Consider the following 16584-nt stretch of genomic DNA (forward strand, 5'->3'; position numbering starts at 1 on the left):
ATTGGTGAATGGACAGCTAGTTTGGGTTTGATCCTGGTAAAGCTGTCTGCTCGAGATTCCGGGGTAAGCCCGCTATTTCGATGCCCATTTTTGAGGAGCTGAGCGAGTGCTTATCGGCCCGATTCCGACGGCAATGGACGTTTCCCCGCTCGGAGCCACGACCAGAAAGTCGCCGGTTGCCAGTCCAGCGGAAATCCACCTCCCACAGCGCCTCAGAGATACTTTTTAAGGGACTACTGCTGAGGTCTGGTAGAATGGCACAAGAGGAGTGGTCTTGCATATATCTCACTGGATGCGTGCGTTATATAGAGTGTGGCCAAGTCCGACCATCTCCGCCAGTTTGAAAACCACCAGGAATCGCTTCAGAAGATGGCCACACCATTCGGGGGACTGGCCACGCCACCAGGCACCTTCAAGGGCACGCTGCTGAAGAAAAAAGTCCAACGCTGTCGTCGGTGACATTCTTGACTCAGTCGTTCAAGATCAAAAAGTTCTCCAATGGGCATCCCCCAGCCTGCCAGCAACCATTCATGTAAAAAGAAAGCAGAGCTCTGGGGCGGCCAAGCTTCAAAGCTGGGCATGTCGCCCGCGACGGCGGCGAAGTGATTTTCCCAGATCCACTGCAGTGTCTCTTTCGAGGACTCGACGCCGATCACGGGCGGCATTTTGTGGTCTGCCAGCTGTTGACATTCTCCTGGCGAAAGTTTCCCGTAAGCCTGCGTCCACCCAGTCCGAATGAAGAGAATGTCGCCTGGCCGGAAGGTGATCCCTTGACTACGAGCCACTTCTTGAAGAACAGAAGCGGGAATCGACTGAGTTTGAAAAAAGTGTACATCGTGGCCATGTGCCTCTGCCCAGCCTCTGTAGTCGAGGAGCACGCCGCGTCCGACAATACCACCGTTGTCGACCCAAACTACAAGAAAGAGTCAGAGTCAAATGACTTGTGAGCACACGCCCGAATGAAAAGTGGCGTCTTCACAGATGCCAAGGGAGCAAAAGCGTGTCTACGCTCACTCGATACGGTCGTTACTAATTCAAGGCTCACCGTGTACTCCATTTCGCGTCGAGTTTTCAATCTCTGCCTGTGTGCAGCCATTGAAGAATCCAGAACCATCGCTATACCCAAAATGACGGAACCCATCCCACTGCGAACTGCTTTGAGTATTGAAGGTCACCATATCATCATTGACCGGTCGGGGAGCTTTGTTCACGAGTGTATGCTCAAACGCCCGACGTCCGAAGCACGGCACGGCCATGCTGGCCAGGGGCCAATCTGTAGAGACTCGCACTCCTTCCACAATCTCCTTTGCCGCAGCCTTGGTAGTTTCCGGGGTGAGCAGATTGAGCATGCCGAGCTCGTCGTGCTCTCCAAATAGCCCCCACGCATTTCCAGGTGGACCATCCTTGCGAAGAGGTAAAGACCCGAAGTCCGGTTTGCAAAATGACATGTTGAACTACTCTCGGCGCCAAAATGATCGGGTGCACGGCGATTCAAGATGGGATTGAAAGCGTTGGCGCTCAACCATGCAGGCTAGCGATGAGAATCCAGGGGTTGAAAATCACTTGTAATAGCAATCTAGGTAGTCCGTTAGCAATACACAGACACATCTATATGTCTCAACCCATCCATATCCCGGGGACCCAGAGGAGAAGTTGGACGCGGGATGAGGTCGTGAGTCACCACGACTTACTTGGATACAATGGATCGATGTCTGTACCAATGAGATAGGATCCGAAAGGTCTTGATTGATTGAGATAGGGAACCTTATCAGGTATGAGGTGTCGCTGCGAGACATTCAGGGCTGTTTCTTGAAGGTTATGGTTCCAAGATCACTAGGAAACCCTCTCGGGATGGGAAATTGGTGATACCCCGCAAATTAAGATGGAATGGGCCCGGGACCTGCACCGCGACCTCGGCCACCGGCAGCCGGTCCGATCATGGGCAGGAGTGCTAGGTACTTTAAATCGAGCTCATGTACATGTAGATGTGGGTTACACGTTTCGGGTATGCGAGGCTCATGATTTCGAAGCAGAGCAACGAGACGGCAAGACTCAATTCTTTGACAGAGAGTCAATTCTGCTCAACCTACACTATGCATGCATTTGGGCTGCCCTCCTATTGATGGTGGAAGTTGCAATGCGCATGTCCCGTACGATGCGCCTCCAGCCCATGCCAGATAGCCACGTGAGCATAGGAGGACCTGCCCACCAGCTGGCCCCCGTACTGTACAATACACGGTGCATACACGGTGGGTGCGGTGCAAGTGTCGTCAGCGGGCCCACTCGGGTTTAGCGTGGATCGGTCCCGGACGCCACTTGCGGGTGACCAGGTGAGTAAACCTCCGGATGATCCATGATGAAGCCGCGTAATGGTGATCGCGGGATGTGCAATTGTGCCTGAGCTATACCTGACTACTACTACTGGATCCTTCTTTTGGTCGACCGATTCTATCTCAAGCATACGTGGAGATCCTTTTTTGGGGGGGGACCTTGCAAGCCCCAGGGCCAGGGGGGATGTGCAGCTCGGGGACAGGGATGCAGCCCATCAGTGGTACGGATGATAGATTGGTAATGTTAGAAATGCTGGTCCGTGTTGGAACCAAGGGATGGATGTCGGGCATTTTGGTGCGTGTGTTCCGTGTCAACGAAGCGGCTGACGGACTGTGATAATGTAACGCTACAGGGACGACTTTGAGGAGATGATTGACTGACATTATGAGGATCGACATTGTGTAATGTACGAAGAGTGCCGAGATCTTCAGAGATGCCGCGGTTCATCGTGGGGGATGATGAAGGTCCAAAGGGGGAATAGTAGTACTGTAGTGGTCTGTACTTAGTAGTAGGGACCCTTGGACGGGCTGATTCCACCACACTCCTCCTTGGTACCATCACCCAGTTTTGCTTGGGCGCCCACCAGCCACTGCCAGGCGATGTACCTATCCATGGATATAATGTGGCAGTGCCTACTGCAAAGACTTACTACCGGTATGGACTACCTAATAGTGAGAGAACTACAGTAGGATGCTGGGTACTGTATGTACAACTAGACATGACTAGTTGCATGTCTGGCGGTTTAACATCGGCTGATCTATCAGAGTACCAGACGCTGTGCGCATCCTGCAGGACCACAGGGTTCATCGTTCTCGACTATTTGGGATGGTGTGTTCTCAGGCGCAGCTCTCGAGCACATTGATTCAATAAGCCCCGTGTAGTACTGGTAGTCAGGATACCCACTCCATTCCATCAAATATCGCAAGCTGGGTTAAACATTCTTGGGGTCGGCCGGTCGCCCACCCGGGTTGCACAGGTCGCACTGAGCCACTGGGGATGTCGAGGACGAGAGACATGAGAGACAAAAAAGATGACGAACCAACAGCCCCAGCGAAACCAGTCCTCACTGCACTTACACCAATTATCTTTCTGGGTGATGACAGGCAGTCCCACTACAACGCGCTCCCACGGCTCCACTGCGTCCACTGTGTCCACCAAGACCCACCTCCCGAGACATGGGACTGTCCACCATATGTTCAATTTTTCATGGAATCTTGCAATCACTACACACACACACACACACACACAGTTGATGAATGACAAACCCACCGTCCGTACTTCGATCGAGACGATTCTCACTGCCTGACTACTCGGATGAAAGGTGTGTGTAGTCAGGAGAAGGTACATTTCTGGCATAGGAGAATGGCCCGGTAACTGCCGATGCCACAGAGTGCTCATAGAACGGAGTCGACTTCTACCAGAAGTACATCGCGACTACTGTACCACCTACTTAGTCCACCTGGCAGTACCCACAAGACATGAGCCTTGTGCAAGTACTTGGCCGAGTCCCTGGATGGATCCCTTTCGAGCCAGCCACCGGCCACCCCCCCCGGCTCGCCGTTGCACATACTGTGTTTCGATGTACAAATGTACAGTCGTAGGATTGTACGATACTTCAAGTACGGTAGAAAGAAAAAAAAAGGAAACTCTCCAATCTCGTGGTCACCAATCAGCGCCATCTCTCGTGCTTCCGAAGTACCACAGAGTCGATTCCAAAAATATCCTCCGGCTCTGGCCAATGTAAAAAAAAAGTCAAATAATCACATAACGGTGCTGTGGAGACCGTCACTATGCTAAAATCTCCTTCTGATCCACCAGATCTCCCCCTAGCCCAGCCTCTCACGTCAATCCCCCGAGCGTCATGGCCCAGGTTCTCAAAAAGAACTCGGTTATCTGGAGCTCCGCCGTGGGTAGATGGTGACACTGCGACATCCCCATTCATCGTATTTGATTCGATACTGTCCTCTTCTTCTGGCCTGTCCACGCGTGGGGAGTTGTCTGCGATTCTTTTCAATTTGAAATCATCCATCGTTCTGGCCGATTACCCTTAACCAACAGCATCGCCTCTGTGACCATTGAGCCACAGCTCAAAGACAAAAGTGTACCGGTGGACCTGTCTGAATCCTTGACACACAGACAGACATCTCTTCACTTGTGTATTCAGCTTGAAGATCTGCCTCTGGCTCCCCCAACTCTCGCTCCACCTCCTGAAGTCGTGCTTCTGCTGCGGCTCCTTGCTTGCCTTGCGTCTCGGTCCCCCTCCCACCCTCGCTCACTGCTGTTCACTTTCTCCAACCACCCACCCCCTACCCTCGTTTCTCTTTTGGCAAAACTGGCTGAGAGTCCCATCTGCTTTTACTTCTTCGATCCTTCCGGCGTTCATGATCAGGTCGTGGCAAGCTCGCCTGCGACATTGATTTCTTAACTCGAGTTGTTGTCCAACCTGCGAGAGCAACGCTATTTGGTCATCGCCCAACTCTTGCGCCCACGAGCCAGAGATACCAACCACCATGGCCCATCCGCGACCCGGCTCGTCGCAATCCTCGCGCACGCAGACCCCAGATCGGCTGCAGTCCCCTTCCGTCGGCGAGGTGCACAATCCATACGCGGTCAGCGAACCTTTACAGGTAAGTCACAACCTGGACCATCAGTGCCGGAATCACGACCAGCAGCCTTCCGGCGATGATCGTCCAGCCTCATCACCAGGGCCGTTCCCAATCGGAACAGAGCCCCAAGCGGTGGTCCGGGGACACACATCAAGCTAACAGGGGTCTTCCCGCCCACTAGAACGAATACGGCCACGAAGAAAAGAACTATCTGACCGAAAGCTCCCAATCGCTTCTTTACCCCAGTCAACCCAGCCCGCTCGGTGACTCTTTTGATGAACGATACACTTCCTCCGAATCTTTACGGCGATACACTCTGCAAGATCCTGGAGCTGCCGTCTTTCACGATGGCTCACATCCGGATCCTGCGGTCGCGACGGGCTTCTTCCCCTCCCAGTCGGGGGTGTCCACGCCCATGTCGGAGACGCCATCCGAGGCTTGGCAGCACCGCCAACAGACCGCCGCATCGGGTCTGCGCCGCTATCCTACCCGCAAGATCAAATTAGTGCAAGGGTCCGTGTTGAGTGTGGACTATCCGGTCCCGAGTGCCATCCAGAATGCCATTCAACAGGAGTATCGAGAGTCGGAGGAAGGGTTTCCGGAGGAGTTCTCGCACCTTCGCTGTAAGTGCGGAAATCGAACATCACAACCAATAGGTCTCAAAGGGACCGATGCCAAAGAAGAACCGCGTCACTGATATCCCTCGTGCACCTAGATACGGCGGCAACCTGTGACCCGGATGAATTCACCCTGCGCAATGGATACAATCTCCGTCCGGCGATGTACAACCGACATACCGAGCTATTGATCGCGATCACTTACTACAACGAGGATAAAGTTCTCACCGCTCGAACACTCCATGGCGTCATGCAGAACATTCGCGATATCGTGAACCTGAAAAAGTCTGAGTTCTGGAACAAGGGGGGCCCGGCCTGGCAGAAGATTGTGGTTACCTTGGTATTTGACGGTATCGATCCCTGCGACAAGAACACGCTGGACATGCTCGCAACGATTGGTGTCTACCAAGATGGTATCATGAAGCGATCCGTGGATGGACGAGAGACCGTCGCTCATATTGTAAGACTCACTTGAAAACAAAAACCTTCACTCGGTCCGGACAACTAAGATGAACCCCCCCCCCCCCCCCTTTGCGGCTGGACCGAACCTCGTTTGGCGCAGTCTGCTGACCTTTGATATAGTTCGAGTACACCACTCAGCTCTCCGTCACGTCGAGCCAGCAACTGATTCGTCCCCACGGCGACGAGTCCACGAATCTGCCTCCAGTGCAAATGATCTTTTGCCTAAAGCAGAAAAATAGCAAGAAGATCAACTCCCATCGATGGTTGTTCAACGCATTTTGTCGCATTCTCAACCCGGAAGTGGTGATTCTGATTGATGCCGGTACGAAACCGGGCAAGAAATCGCTACTAGCTCTCTGGGAATCCTTCTACAATGACAAGAACCTCGGCGGATCCTGTGGTGAGATCCATGCGATGCTGGGCAAAGGATGGAAAAACTTGATGAATCCCCTGGTCGCAGCGCAGAATTTTGAGTATAAAATCTCAAACATTCTGGATAAGCCGCTAGAATCGGCTTTTGGCTATGTGTCTGTGCTGCCCGGTGCCTTCTCAGCATATCGCTACCGTGCGATCATGGGTCGTCCTCTCGAACAGTATTTCCACGGCGATCACACCCTCTCGAAACAACTCGGCAAAAAAGGTATCGAAGGTATGAACATCTTCAAAAAGAACATGTTCCTTGCCGAGGATCGCATTCTGTGCTTCGAGCTGGTGGCCAAGGCAGGCTTTAAATGGCATCTCACCTACGTCAAAGCATCCAAGGGAGAAACAGACGTACCCGAAGGTACCGCGGAATTTATTGGCCAACGACGGCGCTGGCTTAACGGATCTTTCGCGGCCAGTCTCTACGCGATGATCCACTTCAGTCGCATTTACAAGAGTGGACACAACCTAATCCGCCTCTTCTTCCTTCACATTCAAATGGTCTACAATTTTGTGGGCCTAGTCATGACCTGGTTTTCATTGGGTATGTTTTCCACTTCAAAATCTCTCTGTTTTGCTGCTGAAAGGCTCGAGTGGCTGTGGATCATTTGCTAATACCGCATTGACAGCATCGTTCTGGTTGACCACGTCTGTGATTATGGATCTTGTGGGTACCCCAAGTGAGAGCAACCGTAACAAAGGGTGGCCGTTCGGCAACGAAGCCACCCCGATCGTGAATAATTTCTTGAAATATGGATATGTCTTCTTCTTGATGCTCCAGTTCATCTTGGCCCTGGGTAACCGACCGAAAGGGTATGTGGAAATCTAACTTTCTTTTGTTTCTCACCCCCTATGGTCACTCCCGTGTTTTCTGACCCAGACAGATCTCGCTTGTTCTACACGCTTTCCTTCTTATATTTCAGCATTATTCAGTCTTACATCCTGGTCTTATCCTTCTACCTGGTCAAAAACGCCTTTACTGGAGGAACGTTGGACTTTGATCTGAGTCAAGGCGTTGGCGCCTTTCTCTCCTCATTCTTCAGCTCCTCCGGTGCCGGCATCGTTCTGATTGCCTTGGTGTCTACCTATGGCTTCTATTTCCTTGCCAGTTTCCTGTATATGGACCCCTGGCACATGTTCACATCTTCTTGGGCATACTTTGGTGGCATGACTTGTTCCATCAATATCCTGATGGTGTATGCCTTCTGCAACTGGCACGACGTGTCCTGGGGCACCAAGGGCTCGGACAAGAGCGAGGCGTTGCCAGAAGCCCAGACCAAGAAGGACGATACCAAGTCCAACTTCATCGAAGAAGTGGACAAGCCGCAGGCCGATATTGACAGCCAATTCGAGGCCACTGTCAAACGTGCGCTGGCGCCGTTTATCCCTCCCGAGGAAAGCCACGAGAAGAGTATGGATGATTCATACAAGGCGTTCCGTACGAACCTTGTCCTTCTTTGGATCTTTAGCAATCTCATCTTGACGCTGTGCATTACTAGCGAAGGGATTGATCGATTCTGCTTGACTGTAAGTCTCCTCTCTGGCTTTTTTGTTTTGTCTTTTCCGGGTCTTCTCTTCCCATCGAGCCCACTTCAACCGAATTGACTATACGCGACGGGCAAAATCTGACTCGAATCCCTAGAATAAATCGACGGTTCGCACCGCCAACTACTTCGCGGCCATTCTGTGGACGACGGCAGGCCTGTCAATTTTCCGATTCCTTGGCTCCCTTTACTTCCTTGCCAAGTCCGGCATTCTCTGCTGTGTCTCTCGTCGCTGAATGGCTGAACCTGTTTCTGCCACATTATTGTACCTGTGTCTCAAATATTTCTTTTCCATGTACATATGTCATTGTTGACCCAGCCTGTTGACTGATTATAACATGTATTATGAGTTTTCAACCATCAAAAGCATAATCCTTGCCATTTATGTGAAATCACACTCACACTATGCTTGCGGAGGCGATGATATGTGTGGCTGGTGCATTCCACCTGTGGGCGATGGAAGTCCATACTCCTTGTATGAAAATGGAGATGGTGGCAAAGCTAAAACCCCGAGGCATTCTACCTGGGCTTCCGATCTTGTTTAGAATCTGCATGCACTCTTGACTTGCCCCAGTTGGAATGCATCTGCTCAAGTAAACGTTGTCGAAGATCATCCAAGATGGAACATTGAACCACAGTCAAGAGCACGGATGACCCTTTAAATCAAGTCAACATGTTACTTTGCGGGACCTGTGCATGTCTCCGAGAGAAATGATCATTTTTAATCAAAATAATCTATACATTAAAAGAGGTAGCTAAGCTCATCATGAAAATCAACAAGATAACACCAAGGACATGTAATGAATGGTATATGAGAATCGACATAGAACCATCCGTATGCTCCGTCTACCCAACGCCTCTAAAAAGGACAACAACAAAAAATGAACATGAAACATGGCTCCCCCACTTGCACCCGCCAAAAAAAAAGATCCATCGGAATCGAAGAATTGGCAAATGACTTGGTTCCAAATGTTGTTTGCGAAGAGTTGGGGGGGGGGGGGGGGGGGGGGGAAGGAAAAGTGAGATGAGCAAAAAGCTCGTGTGGCAGCGTCGCCGCATGATTTGGTTTCGTTCCGCGATTACCGGAATGATTCACGGGTGTGGACACGGTCAATGTTATAAGGATTACCCTCGTAGGTTGAAATCCGTTGAATCTGGGACATGCGCGTGTCGACGCGGGACAGAGGGCGATCCAGGGAGAGTCTTTCGGCAACGGTATCTTTGTCCAAGGCGTGGGATGTCACCGTGGGGTCTTCCTTGGCTGCGGAAGGAACACGAGTCATGGCTTCATCCATGGTGGATTGATCACCCTCGTCGTCTTCGGGAGAAACCACCTCTGTTGTGTTGGCGGTGGCCATTCCCTTGAGCAGATTCTGCACAAAGGCCTCAGACTGAGCGGAGTACTTGCAGTGCTTACGGATCGCCAGGCCCTTCTTGTACAGGATGAAGGGGAAAGGCACACAGATCAAGGCCAGGAAGGCGGGGATACACGCCGCCCAGTGGATGCCCAAGTTCTTGAACATGTAGCTGGTGAAGAGAGGGAAGGCGAAACCAAAGAGGGATCGCAGTAACGAGTTGGCCGCCAGTACCGACGCGGCGAAAATTGTGTAGGCGTCAATGAGGTAGTTGAACACACTCAGGAACACGAGGACCATGCCAAAGCCGAAAGGAACTCCGGCAGCAATGCTCGCAAGCCAGTGCACCGAGGGCGAGTTGGTCCAGGCGAACCAGAAAAGTCCAATCGGGAGGGCCACCGAGGCGATCATGCAGGGAGGCAGACGGCTCTCGGGGGGGGAGTAGCCCCCGTTCTTTTGGAGGAGCTTGGTATACCGGCTGTTCTCGGGAATGGAGTAGGCGATGGCGGCCAACATGCCGATCATCACGCCCAGGAAGGCCAATGCAGATACGCCCTGGTTCCATCCGCGATGGAGTTGATAGACGATAGGGAAAGCGCCGAACAGCATGTAAAGCGTGCCGTAGATGATGGCGAGATAGATGGAAAGCAGCATCACAATGGGCTCGCTGAAGAGAAGGATGAAAGGGCGGGAAAGGGCGGTCTTCAAGGCTTCCTTGGGGACAGGGCGACCTTGGTCAATGTCGAGCTTGCTCACGTACACTTTGCCGGTCATCTTGGAGAGAGTCTTGGCTCGCTGGCGAAGGAGAACGGGGGCGTACGTCTCTGGCTTGAGTGCTGCTCCGCAAATCCACATCACGGCGCACAGGATGCTCAGCAGGCCCATCACCCACTTCCATCCCGCCTTCATACCCAAGAAACCACCGGCGATGGGCCCAATGACGGGGCCCAAGAAGGGAGCCAGTGCGAAGGCCGACAACGCCAGTCCTCGCTCCTGAGCTAGGAACATGTCGGCAATCACGCCGCCGGAGTTGGTGAAGGGGGACGACCCAAAGGCGCCGGCCAGGAATCGAAAGATCAGCAGGGATGCACTGTTTTTAGCTCCAATGGTCGCTGCGCAGAAGACCGTCAAGCCGCAGTAGGTCGAGATAAAGACAAGCTGACGACCGTACAATTCACTCATGGGCGCCCAGATCAGGGGACCCAAGGCAAAGCCCAAGACGTACAGCGAAACACCCAAGGTCGCGACTTCAGTGTCGATGTGGAATTCGCGCTGAATCTGAAGGATACCGCCAGTGTATGCCGAAGAGACCAAGGCCACCACTAGAGTCTCCATGGCCGCAACCATGGTGATTCCCCATTTCATGGGCTTGCTCAGTTGAGTAGGGTTGCGAAAGTCCTTGGGCATCCATTGCACGGCATACGGATCATCCTCAGTCCCCGACCCAGCGTAGGGATGGTCGTAGACCTCTTGTGTAATCGCGCCGGGTTGAGTGACCATGCGCCAGAAAGGGATGGACTGTGGCAGTGAAGATCCAGGGCCCGAGGCCTCTGTCTTCAATTCTGTCGTCATGGCGAGTTGATGCCCTGCTCTCGCAGAAAGAATGTTGCAATGAAAGTCGAGGTAGATCCGGATCGCACAACGGATCGGTCGATGTGGTGCGTGCACTACGTGAACAATCTCCTTTCTACCTGCCGGTTGCTGTTTGAAGAGAAAGTCGGTCGGTTGACGAAGACCGAACGAAAGGGATAGTCCTGAAGAAGAGAATGGCGAACGAGTGGCGGGCCCATTGCTTTTGTTTAACCCGAGGAAGTAGACAGGAGAACAAAGTGGGCTCCATACCGTCAATTTGCAGAATATTCCGGACCCTCATGTTCCAGATTTTTCTCTCTCTCTTTTTTTTTTCATGATTCCTAAAGCCAAACTCGATTCCAGATCATGCATAAGCCAGAGATAGACAAGACCTTGGTGCACAGTGCAAGATTTGTTGCATTACTGCAAATTAGGCGGGCATGAAACCTGAGATCCACCTGAGCGACGCCGGAGGATTTGCTGGAAAAGGCACATGGCGACGTCTGGCCAGTGGGTCAAACCCGACGGATGGTCCTCAACGCCGTCGGAGATCGGGATGTTGTTGGCGTGCACTTCCAATTCTGCGCGATCGTTGCCGGGCAATGTGACCCACAGAAGTAGACAAATGGTGGCCAAGGCAGGATCTCAACTTTTTCAGTGAGGCAAAAGACCTGATCTGTGATGGCGGGAAATACGTTGATTTGTGAGGTCAGCCGTGGGGATTTGCAATGGTGTGCAAGACATGAGAAAACAGTGATCCCATTTTGTCTAACGAAGATCAAGTGCAACCGCTCTGGAGAATCTAATGATACATGAATTCAGAGGTGAATTGTCTGATCGGACGCTGTACGGTCAAGCACCATCGAAGAAACAAGATGGTCGCACTCGAAGACCATCACGTCCAGCTCCCGACGTTCCTAAATTCGGCCCGATTTCCTACCGGCTGGACCGAATTCAAGCCTGCGGGTCCACTGATTGGCTGCCGAGTCGTTCCATTGGATTGGACAGGGGCAATGTGGCGCCGGTTAGTGGAGCCAGAGCCGCCCAGACGTGGCGGCCGGAAATTGAAATCGTTCTCTCCTCTTGTACCGAGGCAAAGTCTTCGTCGCGACAAGCCCTTGCATGTTCACTAGGGCTGAACACTCCGTTTGGTGATTGATCACAACCGAGAAGTCAGATTAGCAATCATCGAGACTCAAGTTTGATCACCCCACTCGAGCTCTATCCTTGACTAATCATGTCCCCCTCACGTCGGTTCCAACCTCGGCTGTCGACCCAGCACCGGTCAGAGCATACGTCCTTGGTCCTCGCGAAATTTCCTGCCTGTGCATTGTGAGACTTTGATGAGGCATCTATCCTTGGCACGGGGGTTTCCCAATTATGTACCTCGACTGACGGTTGGAGACGCTGAATTTGCAAAAAAATGAGATCTAATCACAGAGAATAAGGTAGATACGAAGTACGTAGTAGACACTCAGAGGAGAGATTCCAGCACAGCACTCTCCCGAGTTGCATGAACTGGTCAGAGTCCGACCGAGTCATGGGCACCTCCTATTATTGTTGGTTTTATTTCTCCCCCCTCTTGTCCTGATTGACTCCTATTCCCTTTTGTTCCTGTTCCGGTCAAGGGGCTCTTCAGTTTTTTCATGGAATTTTCTACCGAGGCAAACTTCGAGGCGTGAGAGCGACCAATGATTGCTTGGAAATCGTCCTGCATCTCCACCGGGCTAGATGGAGTCAATCTTCAAGAGTAGCATCTCCCACGTGGCAAGACGAGATGATGGTGTCATTGTTTCAAATCATGGTACACATGAAATATATGGGTCATTTCGCTTTTCAGGCCAGAGGGCACTGCTCACAAGTATTGTCGCCGTCTTTCAACTAGGCAAGGTGCACGCTCTGAGCAACTGATTGAGTTCCCTGGGCCCACCGGCCATCCGCCTAGGCTCCCTTCACTTTCAATCAATCCACTTTCCAAATCAACTAAAAACTACGTCTGGACCACCATCCCAACGGGAAAATAGCCTTATCGCTTACAGCCTTATCGGAAACCTTACGGCGAAACGCTCTTCAACGTGATCACTCCGGCGTGGTGCAAAGTCCATGGGTACCTCTATGGGAAACACTGTTATCGTTACAACCGAAAATGTCGCTCAGCGCAGATAATTCTGCAGGTGCAATGGTTCGCTTCTTATGGCTTCGCCACTGAGGTGGCTCATCTCTTCATCGGTGATGACCTATACAACCAACCAAGTGGATGGCAAACGGGTAGGGTTACTGGTCGACCGTGCCATTCGAAACTGGAGCACAGCCGTCCTCTCTGCTCCCATCAACATGGTGAATTCGGTACATGTCGATGCAACTGCTGCGGCAGACTTTGATTTGATAGGTTTTCAAGTCTGATAGAACCATGGAGAATGAAGCAGACGATCCTGGGAGTCCACCGTTGGGAATCAGGCAAATATTGCATGAGGGGGGATTCCACTTCCATCTCACCCCGCTGGTCATTTTGTATACGTCTGACTGGCTGTCTGAGCAGTCGCTCCTGCAACAATCGCCCTTATGTTCATTTGAGGCATTGGAACGGCGTGTGATCAGAGAGGAAGTTAAACCCTTCGTCCAGGTGAAGAAATGCGTGCTCAGGCTACACTGCGGTACTTGGTCCTCGCTCACAGACTCCGCAGAACTCCGGACTAGAGCGGGAGATACTACGTCTACGAGACAAGTTTGCCTCCTCGAGCATGTATTGTGCTCCCGATGGAAATGAGTCTCGAGAGTTCTTTTCAAATGATTCAGCCATACCCCTCTCCACCAACTCCGCGATGAGGGATGTACTCATGAACGGGTCAAATCAAACATTCCTGGTCATTGGAATGTGCGTCTCGTCTTTCAGATGGTGCTCATCGATTTCCCCGACATCCCAACTACAAGCTCTTCTCGATTGCACCCACCTCGGCCATAGTCTTGTGAACAGTCTCCTTGGCTGCCGGTCCCACGGGCTCGTACGGATGGCGCGGGTGAAGCAGTTCTTCTGCACCCGCAATCTCCGCCAGGGGAGCTGTCCAGTAGGCCACGGCATATTTGGTCGAGGCAATCCCACTCTTGATCGCACTCTCAGCCAGAGCCGCTTGCCCCTGAAGCTTCCAGGCCTTGTCGCGATCCCCTTGTTGGTAAAGCGTGTAGATGCGCGAGGCCGTCTTGGGAAAGACATTGGCAAAGGCTGCGATGCAACCCGCACTACCTGCCGCGAGTCCTCCAATGAGAAAGTCCGACTGACCTCCAAAGGTAGCAAACTCCGCCGGCGTGAACGTCGTCGCCAGTCGAGTGATCTTCCCCACCGAGCCACATGTGAGCTTCACACCGACCACGTTCGATCGTCCATTGGGGTTGGAAGCGGCCGACTCGCGCACGATGGCCGTGATGGTCTCGGAGTCCATGTCAACCCCGTTGCACACACCGGGAAAATTGTACAGCACAACGGGGAGCGGAGACTGGGCTGCGACTTGGGCGAAGAATCGCTTGACGACCGTCATGTTGGTCGCTTTACCAAAGTAGGCGGGAGGGAGTACGAGGACGTAGTTGGCACCGGCGGCGGCGGCATCCCGAGCCAGTTCCAGAGTCTGCTTGGTCGAGTGAGCGCCCACGCCGGCCATTAGTGGGAAGTGAGGTCCCACGGCCGCGCGCGCGGTGGCGATCAACTGGGCGCGTTCCTTCCGCGTCAACAAAAAGGCCTCTGAGTTGGTGCCCAAAATGACCAGCCCTGCCAGGCCTGTCTGTGACAGGTAGGCAAAGTACCGTGACTGCGCGGAGAGGTTCAGGGCGTCTGACTCGCGGTCGAAGAAGGTGACGGCAGGACACCAGACCCCCGCGGGGGGAACGTGCGGCTGAGGGGAGATTGTAGATGAGGAGCTCATGTTGATGATGGATCACGGAACAGCGTCGAGGTGAGAGGTTGATGCGAACTATCAAGAAGAGCAAGCAGAGACACCAAAGAAGATGGGAGTGTTGCACAATACAGAGACAGCCTGATAGACATCTCAAAACACTGACCGAGTGATCCTCATGGTGTTACCCCTCAATCCCCGCAGCTCTCAAGCACCCGCAGAAAACTATTCGCCAGATCAATTCACACCACACCAGGATCCGAAAAAGATCAGCATCCTGAAGGAGCCCTTGACTGTTCCGTGGGTAAACCCCAATCAATAGGCATCTTCGTGACTGGCCCGCATCACGGCTGGCGTGGCCGACTGTTGATTATACTGCTTAATATCGGAAGAGCCAGCCGAGAAATACATCAATGGAGGATGGACAACGTTCGGCCCTGCCGAGCACCGACGGGACAGATGCGGGGAAGCTCGGCCTATCTCCGACTGGGCGGTTGATAAACGAGCATCGCTTTGCGATTGCACCTATCAAACCCGGCTAGGGATAGTATATTTATGTTTGACTGCTGCCTGTCATTCCTCCCAACAGATAGAATTTTGTAGACCCACCATAGCATACACAACTAGAAAAGAGGTTGATGATAAAGTGTACCCGACACGCTGTGATAGGTTCAAACCACGTCTGACGTAGAGATTTCTAAACACAAGGAAAGATACACTGGTTCGCGAAACGTGTGAACCTCGAGTAACAGATTGACCGATCCGCAAGATCAAATGTGACCTTGGTGTTGGCAAATGGAAGTATGGAAATGAACTCGCTATTGATGACATCCAGTCTGACATAAGAGCTCATGAAACAGCAACTGTGCCAATACCAACACGCCTGTGATATGGAGAACAGCCGTAAGCACTTCCTCATAGAGAGCATGTCTTTGCGCCCTCAAGCCTAATTTTTGGTTACTTCTCGTCGGCAGAACCTAATATATGTTCAACAGTCCATGACCGCAGAAAGAGAAACAACTGTAGGTGTGCGCGTCTACACGTTCCAAGCTTGGGATAGCACCGTGACCCCCAGTACCGCCGGGCTGGGCCGATATATATTTATGAGAATTACGTGACTGCCCGGGTCTTCCACCTCAACCATACGTGGTTTGAGCACCCAGAACAGAGGGACCCCTCTGATATAAGATGACTAGAATGACTGAGTGACAAAAAAAACCATCTCATTTACGAGGCCACCGTCAATGAAAACCAAGGCTGGCGCATTATCGCCTAGGCTCTTTCCACGAAAAGATTTCTCACCAGGCAAAAGCTGGAGAAAAACACACTATTCTATCGCAACATGAATGAAGCCACTCGGCGAAAGTTACAAATGAGTGAGCCTACCTCACGGATCGAGCCGCTTATCGTAATGCAATATGAATACACCAAAGGAGCACCCGTAAGACGCTCAGTAGAAAGGTGGGTTCAGCTCTATCCCACTCGAGGGATTGCATATCAGTCATTGTTCAAGAGTGATATCGCCACACGCATACTGCCTGCATTAATTGGAGAGTTTGAACAGAGCCGTCGGGTCAGGTAGTCAGGGCCACACGAGCGAGGATAATTTTCAAGAGCTAAGATAGCCCCTCTTCGAAATTGCACTCGGCATGGGCATCCAACTGAGCACTTTTGCGACGTCTGCCACCATAAAGGCTCTCGTCGCGCCGGGGAAGTAGAAAAAAAAAACGACCCTGACCACAGATTGGAGCCTTTCTTCTTATTTTTGGGTTTCAAATTTGGTAGGTAAA

The 16584-nt window shown here is 52.2% G+C and overlaps 5 protein-coding genes across 5 annotated transcripts; 1 reads left to right on the top strand and 4 right to left on the bottom strand.

Moving 5' to 3' along the window:
* Window positions 1-362: 362 nt before the first annotated feature.
* On the bottom strand, window positions 363-1448 carry POX_a01919 (uncharacterized protein; the record flags this gene model as incomplete). Its single annotated transcript, XM_050110842.1, has 2 exons — window positions 363-913; window positions 1046-1448. 2 exons carry the CDS (start codon window positions 1446-1448, stop codon window positions 363-365), a joined length of 954 nt encoding a protein of 317 aa, XP_049974610.1.
* A 1643-nt stretch (window positions 1449-3091) lies between these two features.
* POX_a01920 (uncharacterized protein) lies at window positions 3092-3244 on the bottom strand (the record flags this gene model as incomplete). Its single annotated transcript, XM_050110843.1, has 1 exon — window positions 3092-3244. The coding sequence occupies one exon, from the start codon at window positions 3242-3244 to the stop codon at window positions 3092-3094; it is 153 nt and encodes a 50-aa protein (XP_049974611.1).
* A 1597-nt stretch (window positions 3245-4841) lies between these two features.
* Window positions 4842-8219, top strand: POX_a01921 (Chitin synthase C; the record flags this gene model as incomplete). Its single annotated transcript, XM_050110844.1, has 7 exons — window positions 4842-4958; window positions 5119-5560; window positions 5653-6014; window positions 6137-6983; window positions 7069-7252; window positions 7324-7966; window positions 8082-8219. 7 exons carry the CDS (start codon window positions 4842-4844, stop codon window positions 8217-8219), a joined length of 2733 nt encoding a protein of 910 aa, XP_049974612.1.
* Window positions 8220-9062: 843 nt separating this feature from the next.
* Window positions 9063-10910, bottom strand: POX_a01922 (Major facilitator superfamily multidrug transporter mdrA; the record flags this gene model as incomplete). Its single annotated transcript, XM_050110845.1, has 1 exon — window positions 9063-10910. One exon carries the CDS (start codon window positions 10908-10910, stop codon window positions 9063-9065), a length of 1848 nt encoding a protein of 615 aa, XP_049974613.1.
* Window positions 10911-13834: 2924 nt separating this feature from the next.
* On the bottom strand, window positions 13835-14824 carry POX_a01923 (putative 4-hydroxy-2-oxoglutarate aldolase; the record flags this gene model as incomplete). Its single annotated transcript, XM_050110846.1, has 1 exon — window positions 13835-14824. One exon carries the CDS (start codon window positions 14822-14824, stop codon window positions 13835-13837), a length of 990 nt encoding a protein of 329 aa, XP_049974614.1.
* Window positions 14825-16584: the final 1760 nt, after the last annotated feature.

This window comes from Penicillium oxalicum, chromosome I (assembly GCF_001723175.1).
Source record: "Penicillium oxalicum strain HP7-1 chromosome I, whole genome shotgun sequence".
Taxonomy (NCBI): Eukaryota; Fungi; Ascomycota; class Eurotiomycetes; order Eurotiales; family Aspergillaceae; genus Penicillium; species Penicillium oxalicum.